Source organism: Oncorhynchus keta, chromosome 10 (assembly GCF_023373465.1).
Source record: "Oncorhynchus keta strain PuntledgeMale-10-30-2019 chromosome 10, Oket_V2, whole genome shotgun sequence".
Taxonomy (NCBI): domain Eukaryota; kingdom Metazoa; phylum Chordata; class Actinopteri; order Salmoniformes; family Salmonidae; genus Oncorhynchus; species Oncorhynchus keta.
This window is the reverse complement of record NC_068430.1, coordinates 20,583,183-20,606,241: the sequence shown is the minus strand read 5'-3', so window position 1 is coordinate 20,606,241 and position 23,059 is coordinate 20,583,183. Positions and strand designations below refer to the sequence as shown.

Genomic DNA, 23,059 nt, shown 5'->3' with positions numbered 1-23,059 from the left:
CAGATATATTCCCGTTAATTTGCACGGAAAGTTTCCACCTCTGAATATTCCCCAAAATGTGCAACCCTACATACAAATTAAGTAAACAAGCAAATCCAGTTTTAGTCTGGAACCACCTCTGTTATAAATCAAATCAAATTTTATTTGTCACATACACATGGTTAGCAGATGTTAATGCGAGTGTAGCGAAATGCTTGTGCTTCTAGTTCCGACAATGCAGTGATAACCAACAAGTAATCTAACTAACAATTCCAAAACTACTCTCTTATACACAGTGTAAGGGGATAAAGAATATGTACATAAGGATATATGAATGAGTGATGGTACAGAGCAGCATACAGTAGATGGTATCGAGTACAGTATATACATATGAGATGAGTATGTAGACAAAGTAAACAAAGTGGCATAGTTAAAGTGGCTAGTGATACATGTATTACATAAGGATGCAGTCGATGATGTAGAGTACAGTATATACGTATGCATATGAGATGAATAATGTAGGGTAAATAACATTATATAAGGTAGCATTGTTTAAAGTGGCTAGTGATATATTTACATCATTTCCCATCTATTCCCATTATTAAAGTGGCTGGAGTTGGGTCAGTGTCAATGACAGTGTGTTGGCAGCAGCCACTCAATGTTAGTGGTGGCTGTTTAACAGTCTGATGGCCTTGAGATAGAAGCTGTTTTTCAGTCTCTCGGTCCCAGCTTTGATGCACCTGTACTGACCTCGCCTTCTGGATGATAGCGGGGTGAACAGGCAATGGTTCGGGTGGTTGATGTCCTTGATGATCTTTATGGCCTTCCTGTAACATCGGGTGGTGTAGGTGTCCTGGAGGGCAGGTAGTTTGCCCCCGGTGATGCGTTGTGCAGACCTCACTACCCTCTGGAGAGCCTTACGGTTGAGGGCGGAGCAGTTGCCGTACCAGGCGGTGATTCAGCCCGCCAGGATGCTCTCGATTGTGCATCTGTAGAAGTTTGTGAGTGCCGAATTTCTTCAGCCTCCTGAGGTTGAAGAGGCGCTGCTGCGCCTTCTTCACGACGCTGTCAGTGTGAGTGGACCAATTCAGTTTGTCTGTGATGTGTATGCCGAGGAACTTAAAACTTGCTACCCTCTCCACTACTGTTCCATCGATGTGGATAGGGGGGTGTTCCCTCTGCTGTTTCCTGAAGTCCACAATCATCTCCTTAGTTTTGTTGACGTTGAGTGTGAGGTTATTTTCCTGACACCACACTCCGAGGGCCCTCACCTCCTCCCTGTAGGCCGTCTCGTCGTTGTTGGTAATCAAGCCTACCACTGTTGTGTCGTCCGCAAACTTGATGATTGAGTTGGAGGCGTGCGTGGCCACGCAGTCGCGGGTGAACAGGGAGTACAGGAGAGGGCTCAGAACGCACCCTTGTGGGGCCCCCGTGTTGAGGATCAGCGGGGAGGAGATGTTGTTGCCTACCCTCACCACCTGGGGGTGGCCCGTCAGGAAGTCCAGTACCCAGTTGCACAGGGCGGGGTAGACCCAGGGTCTCGAGCTTGATGACGAGCTTGGAGGGTACTATGGTGTTGAATGCCGAGCTGTAGTCGATGAACAGCATTCTCACATAGGTATTATAGTAGCCCACTACATGTCCAGCTGTAGACACAGGCAGACTTTGGGCCACTAAATGCTTCCATGAGAACTCCGGAGTGTTTTCATATATCATAGCAATTTGAAGGTCAATTTAGCTGTCCCATTTTTATCTTTGGGTGCTGTAGAAAAGGATTGTAACCTCACAGTAGGAGGTCACTTCTCTGGATTGCTTTTTGCGTAGGGATAACTACTGGGTGCTTTGTTTGCGAAGGTAGTTTTATGTGTCAACACAAACTCATCTGCAACTCATAAATGTAGGTAGCAACCCTTTCGTGAAGGCAATTCTGGAACTGCTCGAGAAGTATGATTTTCTTTAAATCCTCCAAGTCCTTGACCTCTTGAGAACCACAACACAGATCAAAAAGACAAGCTTGTTCCCTTGCGAACTCAACAAGACAGAATGCCTCTGGGATCAACTCGTAAGCCCGAAAGATAGCAGCTTTAACAGTGCCTTAATCTGAACTATGGTCAAGAGATAAAGCGCCGTACACTTTCGGAGCTTTTCCCACAAGGACACTTTGGAGGAGCAGTGACCAAATATCACGCGGCCATTTTAGGGATGTGGCAATCCACTCAAGTAAAATATACATCCACCTCCTTTTCGTTGAAATGCAGTACAAGCCGACTGCTCCGACCAAAACCAAACTGTTGAGGGTGCAGGATGGCCTGACTTGAGTACTTCCAGATCTATCTCCCTTTGTCTTATTTCCAGCTCCAACTCTTTTGATCAAATGCCATGCACACATTCTTCTCGCTCTTGTTCTAGTCTGGCTGTTCACATTTCTTTTTTTTTTTTTGGGGGGGCTGCACACTTATCTTGTCTTTTCCTGTGCTTCAACTCTAATTTCTGTTGCTCCCATTTTGGCTTTAGTTCTACCTCTCTCAGTTGCACGTATATGGGGTGTACTCTACCACCCGTAGGACCCTTTTCATCATCCTTCCTCTCCAGAAGGATTTCTTCCTCCACCAAAACAGTACAGATCAACTCTTTGACTACTGCTTTTGGATCACCAGATGTCACCCTGATGTCATAATGCTTTGTAATGAGGAGCAGATTTGCCTTCATACATTTATCTAGTATCTCCCATGTAGGGTTTCCAGAAATTCTTCCAAGTTAAAGTCCATAGCTTTTTAAAAATTAGCCTGTGTTATGCAACTTTCAAAATGTTTCAATCAATCTTATAACCCCTCGGGGTGGATGTCAGTCACAGAAACTCAACCACAAAATGTGTATTTTGAACACTCAACTATCTGGGCAAAGCAAAGCGTCAGAGTAGGTGATTAGAGCGACTACCATACTCATGGGAAACAAGATACGAGCCCCCATTTTGTTACGTTCCCCAGCAAGAAAACCCAAAACAGGTGGGGTTTTAGGAGGGGTTCTAAAAGGCAATCATGAGGTGTCCACTGATAGTTGCATAGCAACAACAACTAGAACCTAAAAGACGCCCCCCATGAGCACCCAATAAATATGCCCACTAAGAGGCAAACAAAAGAAAAACCCACACCAAACTTTAAGACGTTAAGGAAGCAAACCAAAATAATGGAGCAAAACAACAACAGGGAAGATCAGATAAAGGATTGTTTTTCTAGAAATCAAATAGGGAGAGCCAACTAAAGGTTCTAAACCTCCACATCTCTCAAGACCACTGAAGCACTGGGTCAGCCACTCTTAAATGGAATGGTATCAAAGAAGTAGTTTCCATGTGGTTACTACCATTCCATTGACTCCATTCCAGCCATTATTATGAGCCGTCCTCCCCTCAGCAGCCTCCACATACACATAGTCTATTAATGTCCAAAATATCGGAAACAAATCTGCCAGCAAAACAGTATAAGCTTCCAAATCCTTATTTTAATGGCCTGATACATGATACTCCATAATTATCCCTCGTCTAAAATGGGGTTATGTTCATGGACATGAATCTGATGAGCATTAAATCAAAGCCCATTCACAAACTCTTTATATGAACAAGGTAATTGTATTCGTTATCTAAACAATAATTATTAAATCAAATCCCAGGGGGAGACAAAGAAATCAATGTTGCCATGGTAACAACTCCCCCACACCCACACCTTGTGCTGGTGGTGACAGGCAGGTCACTTGAGAAAGAGAAACTTTCGATTAAAGGGAGGAAAATGTTACCAGCTTCACTGTTAAAAGTGACATTATGTGTCTAGGAATTTGTAATGTGCTGTCATTAATTTAATCAGAGTGAGCAATGCAGGGATGCTAATAAACATGTCAAATCACTTCTCCAATGGATTTGGAGGAAGATTAATTCACAGTCCCGAGTTATTTGCCTACAATCATTGTCATTATTTAGATTATGACAGAAATCATGATTCATATCTGTTAGGCATAAAAGCCTTCAGATATGAATGAGTAATTGCTCTTTCACTCATGATTCCATGAAGGTCAATCTGTTGTAGCATAAGGCACAACCATTCCATTTAAGGCAAAGCACAGCCCTCATTCCAGCTGACACTTGTATCTGTAACTTTATGGAGGCATTCTGAAAACAAATCGAGTTACCAAGAGTTTCATAAAATGTGTTTTATGAAAATGCTTTCCTGTCAATCATACAATGTTATATTTGAATTGCATAACCTTTTGTGTTGGCTGAAAAGCAATTTTAGAGAAAGTTAAGCCACAGCAGTTGCTGCTCAGTGATTTCTCATGCTCACTGTGACTTCCTCTACCCAGCTATTGCGATCTTCATTTGATAAACTTTCTTCTTATTATTTACACTATAGACACCTCTCATAAGTTGAAAACCTCTTCTTTGAAAAAAAGGAACCTTATCCCCTTGCAGATAATCATCAATTGGACAAAGTCAGCATTTATATAGGTGTACCTAGGCTCTACTGTATATCCAGTTTCCCTTTAATATCTACTGAACGCTGCTGAACAAATATGTGCCTACAGGAAGTTACTTCCTGACTCTTAAAGGAGCTACTATCTCTGTTAAATGGGCCGGTCTAATAGAAAGTGTCAGGTCCTGGCGCAGGCCTCGGCTTCCTCCTCACGCTGAGCAGAAAGATTACATTTTGATTAATTTCTCTCAGTGAGCGCCGGCGGCCATGGGCCTGTTGGGGAAGAGCTGATAGCTGGGCTGTGAGTCGAGGCAGAGACAGAAGGTCACCTCAGCTTTGGACTGCTGCACTGCTGCCAGCTCCACAGTCCAGTAGAGCAGCAAAGAGAACTCAGACACCAGCACTGACTCACCAGCCACCTAGAACATGCTCTGGGCTGAAACATGAATATGACAAATCTCCAGCTGTATTCTCACACACTATGCCAACAGACAGTATTAGGCTTATATTTCAGTCATTAGGGAGCGCTTAATCTGGTTTCAGTTATTGCTCCAGAGCCTCGCCAAATATATCTCTTTAAATTCGATCTCCATTTGTCGCCATAGATTTAGGGGTGTCCCCATTCTGTCAGATTTGACAAATGAAAAAGATTTAGGCAATATTGGCAGAAACACAGACACAGCCAACCTGTGCATTGGCATTTATCTGTTGCACCAGGAATTGTAAGAATAATCCAACGCAATGAAATCACAGCTACTCTCAGTAAATTATTGTCTTGACTTTGATCCATGTAGTTCTTTCAACGCTCCTTCAAAAGCATGGGTTATTAACACATTGGGTCAGCATGCCTAGCCTTAAGTGTACGTATACAGGCCCTCTAATGCCAAGGCAACTGTTTTTTTTCTCTCTACACACCTGTGAAAGTGTACATGGTGTTTTTGTGGTCCCCTCCTTCAAAAGGTGTACTCAGTTCGAGGGGGTCATGGAAACAGGCCTTTCGGATGGGACATGGCGCAGACTACCACACACATTTTCAAAAGAACTCATTGATTGGCATCACAGTTCCATTCCGATCGTCAGATGCCCATAAACACAGCCTTGCCTTGTGCTCTGTCAGCCCCAACACAACACAGGACATAAGTCTCCCCAAAGGGTCTGTGACATTTAATGACATTTCCTCACAACTTCTCCTGGCATCTCACTCGTCAGAGAAACATAGGGTCAGAGAAACATAGGGGAAGAGAGAGAGAGAGAAACAGAGAGGAGAGAGAGAGAGAGAGAGAGAGAGAGAGAGAGAGAGAGAGAGAGAGAGAGAGAGAGAGAGAGAGAGAGAGAGAGAGAGAGAGAGAGAGAGAGAGAGAGAGAGAGAGAGAGAGAGAGAGAGAGAGAGAGAGAGAGAGAGAGAGAGAGAGAGAGAGAGAGAGAGAGAGAGAGAGAGAGAGAGAGAGAGAGAGAGAGAGAGAGAGAGAGAGAGAGAGAGAGAGAGAGAGAGAGAGAGAGAGAGAGAGAGAGAGAGAGAGAGAGAGAGAGAGAGAGAGAGAGTGCAGAGGCTTAATGACATGGAAAAAAAAAATGTTAGCCAGTTTTGTTGCAGCAATTCAATGACAAATAAAAATGTAACATGAGTAACAACATTTCCTAAATGGATTCAAAAGGTTTGACAGGAAACAATCAAGTGTTGTTATGAATATGTCCTGGTGGTGCTTGCAAGGCAAGGTTATTTTACTTGTATCTTCCCATAGAAAACACCAATACTTGTTCTCAAAAAAAACACATTGACATAATCTCACATCCATTACATTCATAAAGATTCTGTAGCAGATATACTACTTCTACTGCCCTGCTTATTTATTTTTCTGCAGTGAAGTAGTACTTTAGAGTTAGATGAGATGGTCTCTGATGATACAGATAGGGAGGGACAGTTAGAGAAACTGAGAGAACAGAGGGATGAATATGTATATTATCAGGGGAACACCGACTGAGATGGTCTGATTGCTCTACAAAGCTCTGAGCTGTCAATCAACATCAAACACCAACATAGCCTTCCTGCACGATCAACTCCCAATAGGCCCAGAACTTCCTAGAGACAGAGCCAATGAAATTGTGATATGAACTGAGGTGGGTTTTTTGATTTTCAGTGAGAAAGCTGTTGAGTGACAGGGGACACACACTCTTTTCACACCACTTCGATACAGCTACGACCGGAAGTGACTTTTCGTAGCAACTTACGAGAACATTTTCACTAACCCTAAAACCCTTTTCCTAACCTTAACCTCAGTCTCCTAACCTGCTACGTTAATTATACTAGCCTGCTGTGTAAGTTCTCCTAACCTGCTATGAAAAAGTCACTGCATTGAAGTGGCAGAGGATTCATCATTAACATTCAACATTAACCTTCATTTTCCCTCCTCCTCTTCACCTCCCAGTGAGCTTATTGGTGAAAGAGCAGTTATGGTGGATGAGAAACAGACTGATGTTTGATTCCATCTCTACCATGGAAATCTACATTAATGTAAAAACCAAATGGAGAACTAACACATAAACACAAAATCCTTCAGAAGGCTCAGTTATGCACCTCTAGACCCCTGTGAAATTCCATCTCATACTGTATTAGGAATGCAGAGAATTGGAAGCTGCTAGCATCTGTCTGATTAAGGCAGGGCTGCTGACTGTTAGAAATGCAGCAATCTGTGCTGCTTAATTGTGCCCATTATCCATAATCACTTCCTCCTTTGATCTATGCTCGGCCACTTCATATTCTCCTCTCCCTGCTCCCCACACCCATCTCGTCTCATCCTGGTGACTGGACAAGACAAGGGAGGACACTGTTGCCCTACATGTCATTAATGGCAGTGGGCAGCATGTAAACCCTGAAGATCTGTCATCTGTGTCCAGTGAAGTCTAGGAGTCAATCAGCTTGGGAGGCTTGTCTTGACATTTATCCCCATGTCTTCATCCTGGTTTTCAGACTTTTCCTCTGTGGCTTCGGAGGGTTGTTTGCTCCTCGTAGGCTTTTTACAACAGTATTTGGAGACTAAACGGGGAGATATGAATTATGCTCTGATAATTGCTTTTAGCAGCATTTCAATCTCTGTCGTTATATCTCTTCACTCTCTTTAACACAATCTACACTGTGCCTACACCTACTCTCAAACTGATTGACATGATGTCATCCTGTAAAACACATTTTTATCTCCCTGCAGAGGATGTTTACATTTTTATTCAAGTTTGATAGTCATATGGAATTATGGTAAATTAGTGCATACTAATAAATACATTTTCTAAAGTAGATTTTTTCCTGTTTTAAATATCTGACGTAGCATAGCCTGCAAATAATGACACATGGCCTGGAGATCGTATAAAAAATATGAGGAAAATACATTTTATTTTTGCTTGTTCCTCAATATACAACATATTTGCGTGTGTAAATCACAACAAAATCAGTGATCGTTGACAGATTCTAGCAATATGAAAGAAAATATTCTGAGAATTTAAAAAGCCATATGTCTACTTACCAAGTTAATAAACATTCATATTTATATTGCTGGTTTACAGTGTTTTCTCTGCAAACTTAAGTTCTAAATAAAAAAATAATGTTTACTAATGTCAAAAAAGTTGTTCAAATTATAGTTGATACAACATTACAGAACGATTGCTAACGTTATTCAATAGACAGTATATCAAGTCTAAACGTACTTTGTCAGCTTATATTGGAGTCCATAGACAAATTGGTTAATATATTTCAGTGCACAACAGTTAACAGTTAAACTGTTTTACGAGAAAAAAAAACATTGCATTCTCTAAGAATAATGCCAGAGAAAGAAATCTAAATGGATCCAATTCCAGCTCCTGCAAGCTGATCCAGACGGAATCCTTTACAATACCCATGCTGTGCTATCAAAACAAGTACTAAAAATAAAGCACAGTGACTACCAAGTCCTGGGAGCTAAACAAAGTTGTCATATTGAGTGTCAAAAAGGGAGCATGAGAAGAAAGGCAATGTGCTATGCTAAAAAGTCTGAAATACTAGTCAGTCCTTCACCTCATATGAGCAAAGCAGAAAACAGAAGGAAAAAAAGTCATATTACTGTCACACAAAGAAGCGAAAGAAATGTCCTTGTGCTCCTATAAGAAAAGTATTTCTGATTTACCCCACATGTAGTGTCTTTCGCCATATAGTAGGGTCATTCCACAAATTGAGTGCCTTTTGCATCCCTTTAATATTTTAAGTAGAAATTGTGGAACAATATTTAATTTTGAAATTCTGTTTATTAAATGAAGTGCCCTTTATTAATATAGACCACATGGAGAATTAAATTAATCTGATTTTCCATATGAATAAAGACTTGGTAAAAAAATTCAGCATTTCTACATGACCCTCTGTGCCCCCTCGGTGACCTGACTTCTAGCAAGATTTGAACCCACTTCACTCCAACATTTCTCCAAGTTTTCACCATCATTGTAAAGTTATACTTTTTTTTGGCTATTGTTACTTTGACATTTCAAAAGATTATTATTTATTTAATGTGATTAGTGATTCATTTTCATCTGTCCCTTATTTTTAAGGTTAACCTTAAAACGTAAACTGAACTCTCCTTTTATATATATATATATATAAAAAGTGTAAAAGCAGGTGAGCTGTTTCTACTCTTTTTGGCCATTCTCTGGTGTTTTGGGGTGGACAACTGAGCTGGTGGAAAACTGAGTGGGTTGAAAACTGAGCATGTTACCAATAGACAGGCTAGAAATATTTTAAGAACTTCAATTTTGTTGTGAAGCTTGCATTCCCTGTTGTACACAACACACTTCCATTCCCCCTGTCACAAGGGGATTTATAGCTGATATTAGATGAAATCGTCAACCCTGTTACCGTCAACCCTGCTACTTTATTTGGCACTTAATAGACACTTACCATAGTAATTTTGTATTTAACCTTTTGAGATGAGAAAATGTGTTTTTAATGAAGTTCAACATGTGCTCTTTATGACAGAATGATAATATTAGGTGAAATCAAACATTTGTTTTTTACCAAGTTATACTTCTCAAAAGGCACCGAATTGGTGGAACGACCCAGTAGCTATCACCACATATAGTAGCTCTGTGTAGTGTCCACTTGGCTGGGTTTGGTCTCTGAGGAGGAGGACACCTCTTTGTCCTTCTCACTGTCTACCTCCCACAGGTTGATGAGGGGAGGGTAGAGTTCATTGAGGGGGATGGAGGATGTTTTCTGCATGTACTTTTTCAGGGAGTGATTGTAGTTTTTCCTCTTCCACCGCTTGGCTATGTACACAGCCATAGAGGCCAGGCTGATGATGCCGAATATGGTTCCCATGACAGCTGCGAGAGCAGTGTTAGTGCCTTGGTCGGATATCTCCACAGCAAAGGCTGCATGCTTCGTTGTGACGTTGACACAGGACTTCTGCGTCTGCTGGTGGATGTTGGAGACGGTGAGACACACCTCATACTTGGTGGCAGGCTGTAGGTGTGTGAGGTTATACTCATGGACATCCACCGGGACCCTGGCTGTGTAGGTGATGTGGGGGTTGTCTATCTTCATGGTGGCAGATGACCACTTGAGGTTGGAGGTCATGACATTGGAGTTGACCTTCCAGGAGACTAGGATAGAGTGGGACTCAGTCTGCTTCACATAGATCTTCATCAGCTGGGAGCTGTCTAAGAGAGTACCATTCACCCTAACAGCAGTCACCCGGGTGTCTGCCCCCTCAACATTTTGTGCCACACAGGTGTACCTGCCAGAGTCCTCTACCTGGATGTGAGAGATGCGCAGCGTTCCTTCACTACTGAGGCTGTACTTCTCAGACATGGTGTCTATCATCACCTTGTTCCCCATGGGCGTGACCCAGTAGATCTCCGGTTCGGGCTGGGACATGGCTCGGCAGTCCAGATCCACAGTCATGCCGATGTCCAGGTTCAGGTGGTTGGGAAATGTGTCGTGGGAGATCATCGGCAGGCACTGCTCTGCTGAGTCCTGCTGGAGCACCTCCCTCACATGCTGCCCTCTGACCTTGGCTGGCATGGCACAGAGCATGGAGAGGGGCTCCATGAAGCGGATGTTGGTCTTGTTGGAGCTCATCCACTGGATGACGCAGTCGCATCGCATGGGGTTGCTGTGGATACTGATCTCACGCAGGTTGGGCAGGAAGTCCACAGTGGACTGGTAGAGGGCGTTAAGGGCGTTGTTGTTCAACATGAGACTCTCCAAGGCGGGGAGGTCACGGAAGGCCTGGCGGTTCACGTAGGAGAACTTGGGGTTGTTAGTGGCTTCCAGCTTGGTGAGCTCAGGGAGGTTATCGAGGGCAAAGCGGTCAATGCAGGCCAGCTCCCCCATGTTGTTAATGCCCAGCTCTTTCAGCCTCAGCATGTTCTTCAAGTCCCCCTCTTGAATTTTGTGCACAGGGTTTTTGTTCAAGTCCAAGAACTTGAGGTTAGGTAGTTTCTGAAGAGCGTTTTGAGGAACTCTGACTAGCTTATTGTCGTAGAAGGAGAGACTCTCTAGGTTATCTAGTCCCACAAAGGCATTTCCAGGAATGTCTGTTAAATCCATTCCAGCCAGAACCAAGCTTCTCAGGTTTACAAGAGGCTTGAAGTTAAACTCCAGAATGCCATCTATAGGGTTTTCCCCGATCATGAGGATCTCCAGATTGGGAGTAGACTCAAACCAGCGGCTGTTGATGGCCTTGAGCCTGTTAGAGTTTAGATGGAGCCTGAGCAGGTTGTGCAGACCAGAGAGGGCATTGGGGGAGATAATGTTGATCTGGTTATGGTTGATGTAGAGCTCTTGCAGGTTGCTGAGGTCCTGCAGGCAGTAGTCAGGCATCTCAGTGATCTGGTTCTCCTCCAGGTGCAGGGTGGTGAGCTGGGACATGTTGCTGAGGCCCACGTCACGGATGCTGCTGAAGTTGTTCTGAGACAGGTCCAACTCTGTCAGGTTGTATAGCTGCTCCAGTTCCTCACTGGTCCTGGCGATGTAGTTGCTCTGCAGGAGGAGCACCTGCGTGTCACTGGACAGGTTGCCTGGGATGTGTGTGAGACGGAGATCGTTGCAGTCCACCGTCGTGGCTTCTCTGTAGGTGGACTGAGGGGTGAACCAGGGTCGGATCTCACATACACACTGCTGGGGACAATCATTATCTCTCTGGATTGAGGATAGTCCAACGGAAAACAGAATCAGGCCAGTGAACAACTGGCCTAGTAAACAGTAGATAAACCTCCCTCTAGCCATGCTGTCTGTCTGCGTTCACCTGTCTAAACCCACAGGGTTGGACACCAGAAGGGGTAGATGAACTTGGAGGGAGCTGTGTGATTGTCATTAACCAGAGGGGGTGTTGACCTGTAGGTGTATCCCTCTAAAATGATCCAGATGGAAAAATATGCCCAGGGGGTTCCAATGAAACAGTTACAGTGTTACAGTGAGTCTCCCACTGTTCAGAGTTGTTCTTTCATCAATACCTCAGGACTGCAAGGTGAGTCTGTAAAACAAAGACAAAAAAAGACTGAGTCACTATAGTTCAGTTTAACACAAGGACACAAAGGAGCACAAATAGCATAACAAAATTATATGTATGAGACAAAGGGAGTTGATGAAAACTATTGTCAGGGGTATATGTAAGGGTACACTGTATCATACATCCAGTCACATAATATTACCGAAAGTTACATGTCAGTCATGTTAAATAAAACATGATTGTTACACAGCTCCTGATGATGTTGAGAGCATGTCTTCTGTTTACATCTTCATCTGAGAGATTGTTAATATGAATTATGCAACATCATCAGTTATGAGGAAAAATGTGAAATCAGCTCGTTTTAATGCATGTACAATAGTTCAAAAAACACCCATCAGAACTTGTATATTTGGACAAAGATCAAATTCCATTGAGTGCTCTCATCTATCCAATAGGCCCATCATCAGGAATAGATCATTAGCTTCTTCACACATCATTAAATACTCTGAGATACGTAAGTATAAAAAAATAAAAAGTTCCTAGATTATTAATGAAGGATCCACTGTGTCCTAGTTTTGGTACAGAAATATGATGGATTTCTTTGAACATATTTAGGGTGTTTCTGAGAGAAGCCTTCAGTGAGCATTGCAAGCACAGCATTTTGTTGAACATACCTCACACTTCTCTTCAGCCTCAACAGTCACTTATTCAAATAAATTGTGATAATCCAGAATGATTTTTATCCAAGGACAGAGATTTTAGGAGAAGGACTAGTCTGGACGGTCTAGTCTGGAGAAGAGCAGCTCATAACAGGAGCACCAGGCATCTGCCATCCCATATAGCACTACAGTTCCGACTCTAACAAATGGGCCACAATACCTTTAAACCTAAAGTGAATGTTATATCAATTAAAATATACTTTTATTGTGGTAATGTTCTTCAGAATAATGATTTCACTGACTATTGAGTTGGTTTCTAAGCTTTTTCTACCGTCACTAAAGAGTGTTAGTGATTTTCCAGAGGAGAGGCTGGCACATATGCACACTTGAGCAACTACAAGGCTCTGTAATTGAGTTCTGAAAGTGGCATGTGGAAATCAATAAGTACTGATTCCTCCCTGAAACTACTGAAGCATTAGGACCATTTGAACTGAGAAGAGGGTTTACATGAGTGCTTTGCTATGAGTACCAACCTTTCCTGTATATGTAGTAAACGTATATAATGCGGAGGTGGGAATCAGAAAGGTCTGCCACCATATCCAGGCTAGCTGGTTCTAACGTGGCGGAGTCCTGTATGGCATTATAATCTGAGCAACACTTAAGAAATTCCCTAACCTAATTAGGTGATTTTACTGAAGAGCGTATCCCTTTCCATGGAAGAGACATACATTAGTACTACAGTGCCATAGGCCTTACAACCAAACAACATCTGTGATCAACACTCACTTAAGAAGATATTGCTAAGAGGCTTTGAAAGAAGAGAGCTGCGTATTCATCGGAGTGCAAAACTGTCTGGCAACAGAGCATGGGTGACATGAAACAAGTTCAAGCTCCTCCTGCACAGGGGATTTTTCTTCTGGGACAGGGTGAAATAAGGGGTGAAATACTTGTAATACAGACATGTTTCTTATGCTAAGGCAGAGTGAGTGGTTAAGATTGACTTGACCCATCAGGATTAGCGGAGTCAGAAATCAGTCTGAGGAAATGTAACCCTCAGGAGAGATAGAGATCACTGTGTTCTTTAACTACAAATGGCTGTAACCTACCTCATCATGTTTATTCACTGTTTATAAACAGCCATTACTGATAAGCTTAAATAGGCTTAGATGTAGTCAACAGTGCATCAAAAATACAGCAAACCGACAATGTCTTGCAAGGATGTCTTGCTTCCAAAAGGAAATTGCAGTAAAATAAATCAAGTTGCTAAATCCTGAGGTTTTAGGGCAAGGATCATCAACTAGGTTGAGATATAATATTTGACTAAAACATAATAATTTAAAACCTCGCTTACATTTGTATACAATTCCTATTGTGTGTGGAACAGAGTTCCAAAAATGTAAATAACTTGGAGCTGATTTCCTGGTGTTTTTGCAGTATTTCATATCAACAATGAAGAAAAAATAAATAAACAACTTCATAAATGCTGGACAACTTCAGCATGTATTCATTTTTGGCTCGGAATACTTGGTTCCAAAAACATGCGTGGGCCGCCAGTTGGGGGAACTCTGTTTTAGAGTATTAAAAATATGCTCACTGGACCCTAAAATGTTTAATAAACTTTGGATAAAGGATTCCCGGTGATACCATTGGTTTAAATCTGATATCTATGGGTTAGTGAGGTTAGTCTGAGATTCTGTCCATGACTCCAAACCACATTAGAGGGACCATTTCAGTGTGAGAGATTACATTTACGAGCGCATCATTTAATTTAAGACTTTGTATTCCAAACAAAGGCTTTAGTTTAAATATTGTCATTAAGCTTCAAATGAAGGCCTAAGCCAAAGGTTAAACCCATAGAATAATGGGGACTTTTGAGATTGCATAACATAAATCCAATATTGACTCAACCACCATATTTTTGTTTATTTCATGCTCTCATAGGTTCCCTTGACAACAATCCAAACCAGTGTACACAAAACCAATGTTGGTGTTTCCATTTTGAAATGTCGGACAGAGATAACAGCGACATTTATCACAAGTATCAAAATAGTTATTTTGGAAACATTTCAGTTTTACAAGGGGGGTGACATTTAACAAAAGTATATGAAAGTCTAAGTGGGGTGGGAGTCTCATTAGTGTAACGGTTTTCTTCCGTTGAAGGAGAGGGGGGCCAAAATGCAGCGTGGTTAGTGTTCAACATGTTTAATAAGGACAATAAACGTGAACACTACAAAATACCAAACAACAAATGTGAAAAACCAAAAAAGTCCTTTCTGGTGCATAGACACAAAGACAGAAGACAACCACCCACAAACACCCAACACAAAACAGGCTACCTAAATATAGTTCCCAATCAGAGACAATGACAAACACCTGGCTCTGATTGAGAACCATATCAGGCCAAACAACAAACCCAACATAGAAACACAAAACATAGAATGCCCACTCAGCTCACGTCCTGACCAACACTAAAACAAAGAAAACACAAAAGAACTATGGTCAGAACGTGACAATTAGTGTCTGGAACCATGACAATACAGTTGAAGAGAGCTTGTGAACTTTGCAGATGCTGTATTAATAAACAGCTGTAAAGCTGCGTTGAGACTACCCTGACACAGCCTTGAGCCCTCTGAGCCCACAGAGGGCACAGAGCCAGAGGAAACCCAGCATGCAGAGGAAACCAGCCTTGAAAACTGGCCTCCACATCCACACATCAGGGGGAAGAAAACAACACAACATGGAAGGAAACAGAAAACTCTTTAGCTTGAATCAGGACTGCCTTTGTATCTTCCAATTGGGTACTTAACCTACTTAACCTTACAGTAGTCACAGTAAACTATGTGATCCTATGGGTAAGTGATTTGAAGATCACAGGTGTCTGTAGTACTATTGAGATGGAGTATGTGTATGAATTCATATGGGTTCAATGCTACTTTAGCACAGGACATATAACTGCAAAACTCCCTGGTGGACATGATTCTTGGGGATCTATGGTTCCTGGTATGTACAGTAGTCATAGCTTGCCTGCTGTGACAACAAAAATGGCATGTAAAAACCATGAAATGTATTCATTCTGAGTGAGACACCTTTTCTATCCAGAAAATTGTCTGTTCTTTGTCAAGAACACAAAGTCCACTTCCACCACTTATGGGTCCCATGGAGGGCCATATTTCTTTTGCAAAACAGTCTCGAACAAAATGTGTTTTCAACACCAATAAAAAAGCTATTGCGGTCAATGTTACAGAATGATTTTCTATTTCATTTAAAAGTTTCCATGTTGGCTTTCATTCGATGTAATCATTTTGAATAGATGGTAATGACAATAATTGTGCTCTCTTTGGTTTCCTTAAGGACTGTACTCAGTTTACTATAGGTCTAATAGAAGTGAGGTTGAAGTCACTGCATATTTACCTTAATGATGCAGTATTGTGTGAGTCTATTCACATTCAGCTAAACTAAACAAAGGAAGGTATGTAAGGAAAAATGATCCATTCATACACAGTATTTCAACCAAACCCTAAGGGGACAAGAGCACAATAAATATCTGGTACACTGTCTCAGACTACATATACTATACTAACAGCATAGAGTTTTTTGGAATAAATTGTTAGCTATACTCTTGTTATATAGTTATACATTACAATAAAACCTGCATAATCAAACAGAAGAGAATGTCCTGCAACATCTAATAGTTCACTTCACTTCAGTACCTCTAGTTGTCAGATCAAATAGAATTATGCAAAGAATACATGAATACAAACTGACAATTGATAAAGATTTGAGTTACAGGATTATTTTTGAATGCTGATGGTTAATGATTTGCTTTGTACCCTGGCTGTCAGACACCAGGTCTTTGATATGTGCTGAGGAGAGAAATCCTTTTTTTCCCCAGGAGAAAGGTGTTTACTTTTCCAATCCTGTGTTCACAGGGCGTAATCCTTCCAGAGATGTGAGCAATAGAAGACAAACAATCCGATCACATAATTCTGACATAATAAACATAAACAAGATAAGGCTTCCTTTAGGGAAAACCAAATAAATTGAATAAGTCAATTCTCCACCATCACAAATGGCTCTTCTAAACGGACACTCACACTCAAAGAAAATCTTCCTATGGTGACTTTATGATTAAGTGACAAGGAGCAATATAAAATTAGAAATGAGATTTTCCACACACTCTTTTGGTTCATTTGAGTAGTGCAAACATAAAGTCCAAGATTTAAAAAAACGCTGAATCTGTCATGCTGATTCCTAAAAGCCCTTGAACATTTACACCACTTTAAGAGGCAAACAGTCTGGTGGGCTGGGATTGACAAAGATAATTGGTAACTACCACAGAGAAGATTAAAAAAAACTCAGAAAGGCTTCAAATAACTATATTCCCCTAAAAGTGTGGTAGAGGGGTAATAGGTTACTACATACAGGAGGGTTAAGGGGGAAAACGTGTGTTGTTTCAGAATATAGTATAATACAAGCAGATACAGCTGGCTGGCTGAAGACTGAAGTTATGTCCTGCATAAAAGGGTTCAGCTGCTTCATGTCCATTGCATTAACACGACAAGCTGCATATTGATTGTAGTCTAGATTAGAATATGATAAATTCACCTACATCAAACCAAGGACTGATAACTCCTCATTTGACACCTCTGCAGAGGTAATAATCTGTGAGACAGGAGTGTTGAGTCTTTCCAGTAATAAGAACACTGTAAAGGGAAGTGTTACCTGAAATGTATGCTTGTATTTGTAGCCTGTGCCCTTCGCACTGAAAAATACAAAATACAACAGCAATGTCCAACTACTAAGCCTGGGGGGTTTGGGCCCATAAGCCCACTGTAAAAGTTACACTCTGCACAGAATGATTCCTTCAGCAGATTATGAGAACATAATTAGTTTAACAGCTGCCTAGCCTGCACCATGCCTTACCTCTGAGATACTAATGTGTTGACCCTTTTTACAAGAATAATGGGAGAAGCATGAGCTTCAACACCCTCCACTCCCCCCTCCCCTCCCTTTCCATTCTCAGCCCCCCCTCTCCCCAGCCCCAAGGGAACTCTCTTCTCCATGGTGGAGGACATTGTAGTATTCTCAATGTCTCCTAATAACCCTGCCTGGTGGACAGACACACACACCCTATTATCAGGCCTTTGTGTGTGTGTGTGCTTGTTGGAGGGGGAGTTATGCCCACAGGGCTTACCGAAAGAAAAAAAAGCCAAAACCTTCTTCTTTTTTCAGTGTCTATGTCATATTGCCAACACTGATTGAGGCTCAGTGGGCAAAGTGATGATTTGGTACTTCTAGCACAGGCAATTTGATACCATAGCAACCAATTAATGACAGGGTATAAAACAATGGAACTCTGTATCTAAGTGATACTAACGAATTACAACTTTAACAGACTGACTGATAACACAACTGAACTCCTTAACACTCCTGCTGTGTTCCGGTCGAATTGGACCAATTTACAAGTTTTCTCTCTGAAAAATGTAGTTAATTTAATCTGATTGTCATAAAGTTCCATGACTTTGTCCACACAGAGCATCCGAATACACAAAATACATGTTGATGATTTTCATTCAATTTTGGGTGTTTTATTTAACTTCCTGGTCAAATATGACCGGTCATTAGAAATGATTGGGTGAGACTACAATTAGTGTATAAAATTTAGTTCAGGCACATGCCCATTCACACTTCCTCTCCCAGACCCCCGCATGCATGTGTATTTGAGCATACACACACACACACGCACACACCTCACTCCCCTTCTTGGCTTCCATGGCAACCCCCACGGGAACATTTCCCCAATAGAATATTCTCCCCACAGGAACCACACCTGTTGGCATTCTCACAAACAATGGCAACATTGTTTCAATAATATATAGAACTTTTCTTGCAGCTCTGGTTTATGAAGCTTTTTTGAGGCCTTGCTCACAGTTCATTCTGTGGCAGCACAGTGATCCAAACGATTTACTGTATGTGAGAATCCTGAAACATACTGTAATATATTTGATCATGACACTGGTTAGGAGGAGAGAGTCCTTGTAAACGTTGACACAAAGTAGTCTCTTATAAATAGCACAATATGTTTCATCTGAGTATTTGTTATAGTAAAAAAAGAATCCATGTATTATGCTTTTTTAAACTAAAAAACAAGTTATATGAGCCCAGGTCAATGAGGCCTACAGGCCATGAATAGAAAATAGAAGTTCAAAACTTGTAATGTTCACAAGAACTTAAGTTGGTAAAAAGATCTAACATAACCTTAGGTGATAATATATGTATTATTATGGATTTATAATCAGCTATAATTGGGGCGGTCATTTTGGACCGGGAACACAGAATGAATTAAACATGAAACGAACACAACAAGAGGGTTAAAACAGTACCAGAGATACTGTTTCACTACCATAGGCTAGCCTTAGTGTTGTTAACACTGATGGACATACATACTGTTTCACTACCATAGGCTAGCCTTAGTGTTGTTAACACTGTTGGACATTCATACTGTTTCACTACCATAGGCTAGCCTTAGTGTTGTTAACACTGGTGGACATTCATACTGTTTCACTACCATAGGCTAGCCTTAGTGTTGTTAACACTGGTGGACATTCATACTGTTTCACTACCATAGGCTAGCCTTAGTGTTGTTAACACTGTTGGACATTCATACTGTTTCACTACCATAGGCTAGCCTTAGTGTTGTTAACACTGTTGGACATTCATACTGTTTCACTACCATAGGCTAGCCTTAGTGTTGTTAACACTGTTGGACATACATACTGTTTCACTACCATAGGCTAGCCTTAGTGTTGTTAACACTGTTGGACATTCATACTGTTTCACTACCATAGGCTAGCCTTAGTGTTGTTAACACTGGTGGACATTCATACTGTTTCACTACCATAGGCTAGCCTTAGTGTTGTTAACACTGTTGGACATTCATACTGTTTCACTACCATAGGCTAGCCTTAGTGTTGTTAACACTGTTGGACATTCATACTGTTTCACTACCATAGGCATTCATACTGTTTCCTACCATAGGCTAGCCTTAGTGTTGTTAACACTGGTGGACATTCATACTGTTTCACTACCATAGGCTAGCCTTAGTGTTGTTAACACTGGTGGACATTCATACTGTTTCACTACCATAGGCTAGCCTTAGTGTTGTTAACACTGTTGGACATTCATACTGTTTCACTACCATAGGCTAGCCTTAGTGTTGTTAACACTGTTGGACATTCATACTGTTTCACTACCATAGGCTAGCCTTAGTGTTGTTAACACTGGTGGACATTCATACTGTTTCACTACCATAGGCTAGCCTGTTTCACTGGTGGACATTCATACTGTTTCACTACCATAGGCTAGCCTTAGTGTTGTTAACACTGTTGGACATTCAAAGATACTGTTTCACTACCATAGGCTAGCCTTAGTGTTGTTAACACTGTTGGACATTCATACTGTTTCACTACTGGTGGCCTTAGTGTTGTTAACACTGGTGGACATTCATACTGTTTCACTACCATAGGCTAGCCTTAGTGTTGTTAACACTGTTGGACATTCATACTGTTTCACTACCATAGGCTAGCCTTAGTGTTGTTAACACTGTTGGACATTCATACTGTTTCACTACCATAGGCTAGCCTTAGTGTTGTTAACACTGATGGACATACATACTGTTTCACTACCATAGGCTAGCCTTAGTGTTGTTAACACTGTTGGACATTCATACTGTTTCACTACCATAGGCTAGCCTTAGTGTTGTTAACACTGTTGGACATTCATACTGTTTCACTACCATAGGCTAGCCTTAGTGTTGTTAACACTGTTGGACATTCATACTGTTTCACTACCATAGGCTAGCCTTAGTGTTGTTAACACTGTTGGACATTCATACTGTTTCACTACCATAGGCTAGCCTTAGTGTTGTTAACACTGTTGGACATGCATATACTGTTTCACTACCATAGGCTAGCCTTAGTGTTGTTAACACTGTTGGACATTCATACTGTTTCACTACCATAGGCTAGCCTTAGTGTTGTTAACACTGGTGGACATTCATACTGTTTCACTACCATAGGCTAGCCTTAGTGTTGTTAACACTGGTGGACATTCATACTGTTTCACTACCATAGGCTAGCCTTAGTGTTGTTAACACTGTTGGACATTCATACTGTTTCACTACCATAGGCTAGCCTTAGTGTTGTTAACACTGTTGGACATTCATACTGTTTCACTACCATAGGCTAGCCTTAGTGTTGTTAACACTGTTGGACATTCATACTGTTTCACTACCATAGGCTAGCCTTAGTGTTGTTAACACTGGTGGACATTCATACTGTTTCACTACCATAGGCTAGCCTTAGTGTTGTTAACACTGTTGGACATTCATACTGTTTCACTACCATAGGCTAGCCTTAGTGTTGTTAACACTGTTGGACATTCATACTGTTTCACTACCATAGGCTAGCCTTAGTGTTGTTAACACTGTTGGACATTCATACTGTTTCACTACCATAGGCTAGCCTTAGTGTTGTTAACACTGTTGGACATTCATACTGTTTCACTACCATAGGCTAGCCTTAGTGTTGTTAACACTGTTGGACATTCATACTGTTTCACTACCATAGGCTAGCCTTAGTGTTGTTAACACTGGTGGACATTCATACTGTTTCACTACCATAGGCTAGCCTTAGTGTTGTTAACACTGGTGGACATTCAAAGATACTGTTTCACTACCATAGGCTAGCCTTAGTGTTGTTAACACTGGTGGACATTCAAAGATACTGTTTCACTACCATAGGCTAGCCTTAGTGTTGTTAACACTGGTGGACATTCAAAGGGTGAATAAGAAGCTTGTGAGACAACAGTTTGAGTTAACCTTAGCTATTACACAGGAGCAACAGCTGCAAAACGGCAGAGGCGTTTCTTAAAATGACAATAGGCTACCCCACTCCCTGCCCCCCTTTACAACCCCGTTCTCTTGACTTTTTTTTCTTGAAGACCTGTCTCCTGTTCGATTTATTCTGCCGATAATGGAAGAATCGAGACATTTGCCGACATGCATTCACATGTATATGCAAAGCACATTTTTGCAACGTTGCAGCGGTAAGCGGTGCCGCAGGATGATCAAAGTTTGTTTCCGAGCATGTTATTTGACGCATTGAGATTGAAAATGTAATATTTCTGATCGGGATATAGCCAAATCACAATAATAAATATAAATATAGTCGTAGGGCTACTCCTGATTAATTATATAGATAGCCTATAATATGACATTATTATAGAAACCGATTGCCTATTAGTTATTCCTTCGTATAATTTTACATTTACATTTAAGTCATTTAGCAGACGCTCTTATCCAGAGCGACTTACAAATTGGTGCATTCACCTTATTGCACTTGTGTCCCTCCAACCCATGCACAGAAAGCCCTTGCAGAGATGCAGTAACGGTAGGTTGTTGGCAAACACATATCATTTTGTTAGGGAAAATGATACATTTCCAGAAAAATTGATAGCATTACTAGCTATGACCCCCTGGCCACAACCTTATTGTGGAGGTAAGTGTCCGGCAACAGAGTTCCTGCTTCCATAACATTCACATCCACCTGTTCTCATACCACTGTACAATACCTCGAAAGGGGATATAGCAGGCTACAGAAGAAGCAGCTTCAGTTTAACATATTCTGACTTTGTTCATGCAAAATAAATAATGTGAAGTATAGGGCTCACCTCATTGACATGCAAGCCTCTCTTCTCAGTTGCATCCCGTTTATTTGGACATCAGTAACTTAAGGTTTGTGCAAATAGCCTTCACCTCTAAGCGTCAATAACCTACATACCCAACAAATAAATGCAATAAATACATAGATAGCCTAATCGGATTCCTTCAATATTATCGTGTAAAACATTTCTTAATCTATTCCATTCAAGCAGCAACGGGTAGCCTATTTACAGCGGTTTGTCGTTTATATATTCATTCAGGCACGGTTCCCATGTAGGCTAACCTTGAGGAGAGCATGGTGTAGATTGTAGAGACATCTAAACGCTTCGAAACGCCACCTGCAACCTCACTGACTAGTTGTCTGCGGATATTCTACTCTTCGACCGTAACCTAGTGCTCCTCCAAGGAAAATATGAGAACCGCTGTCCAAACGAGTCAGCTGCTTCCGATTGGCTGCTGGATGGTGCTGGTCATTCTCGCTCAAGCAGAGCACCATCTGTTCGAGGATTGTTATGTGGCAAACATAGGCAGGCGCTAGGTCTGCGCAGTGGGAGAACGCCAAGTTATTTTTCTTGCTTTTTCTTGTGATAAAGTCTCCCCCCCCACCCACACACACCTCTTCCATCCTTGGTGTTTGAAATGGTGCTTCTGTTGGGAGACAGTGTACCTCTTTGTTTTGCTGTTGTTAAGTTCCTCTAATTAGAGCTGTTTAATATGCAACCCATAATTTGTTGCTTTTCTTGCCTGCATGAATACTTGCTCATCTACCTCTAT

At 41.4% G+C, this 23,059-nt stretch overlaps 1 protein-coding gene across 2 annotated transcripts; it reads right to left on the bottom strand.

Annotated features, from left to right (window-relative positions):
* Positions 1 to 7,793: 7,793 nt before the first annotated feature.
* Positions 7,794 to 22,782, bottom strand: LOC118388345 (leucine-rich repeat neuronal protein 1-like). 2 transcript variants are annotated; one of them, XM_052526644.1, is made up of 2 exons: positions 22,294 to 22,782; positions 7,794 to 11,929 (listed from the first exon to the last, which is right to left on the bottom strand). In XM_052526644.1, exon 2 carries the CDS (start codon positions 11,680 to 11,682, stop codon positions 9,520 to 9,522), a length of 2,163 nt encoding a protein of 720 aa, XP_052382604.1. In that variant the 5' UTR covers positions 11,683 to 11,929; positions 22,294 to 22,782; the 3' UTR covers positions 7,794 to 9,519. The 2 variants fall into 2 exon arrangements, with proteins under 2 accessions (XP_052382604.1, XP_035633196.1); XM_035777303.2 differs by having other exon boundaries at positions 22,569 to 22,782.
* Between the last annotated feature and the right edge of the window lie 277 nt (positions 22,783 to 23,059).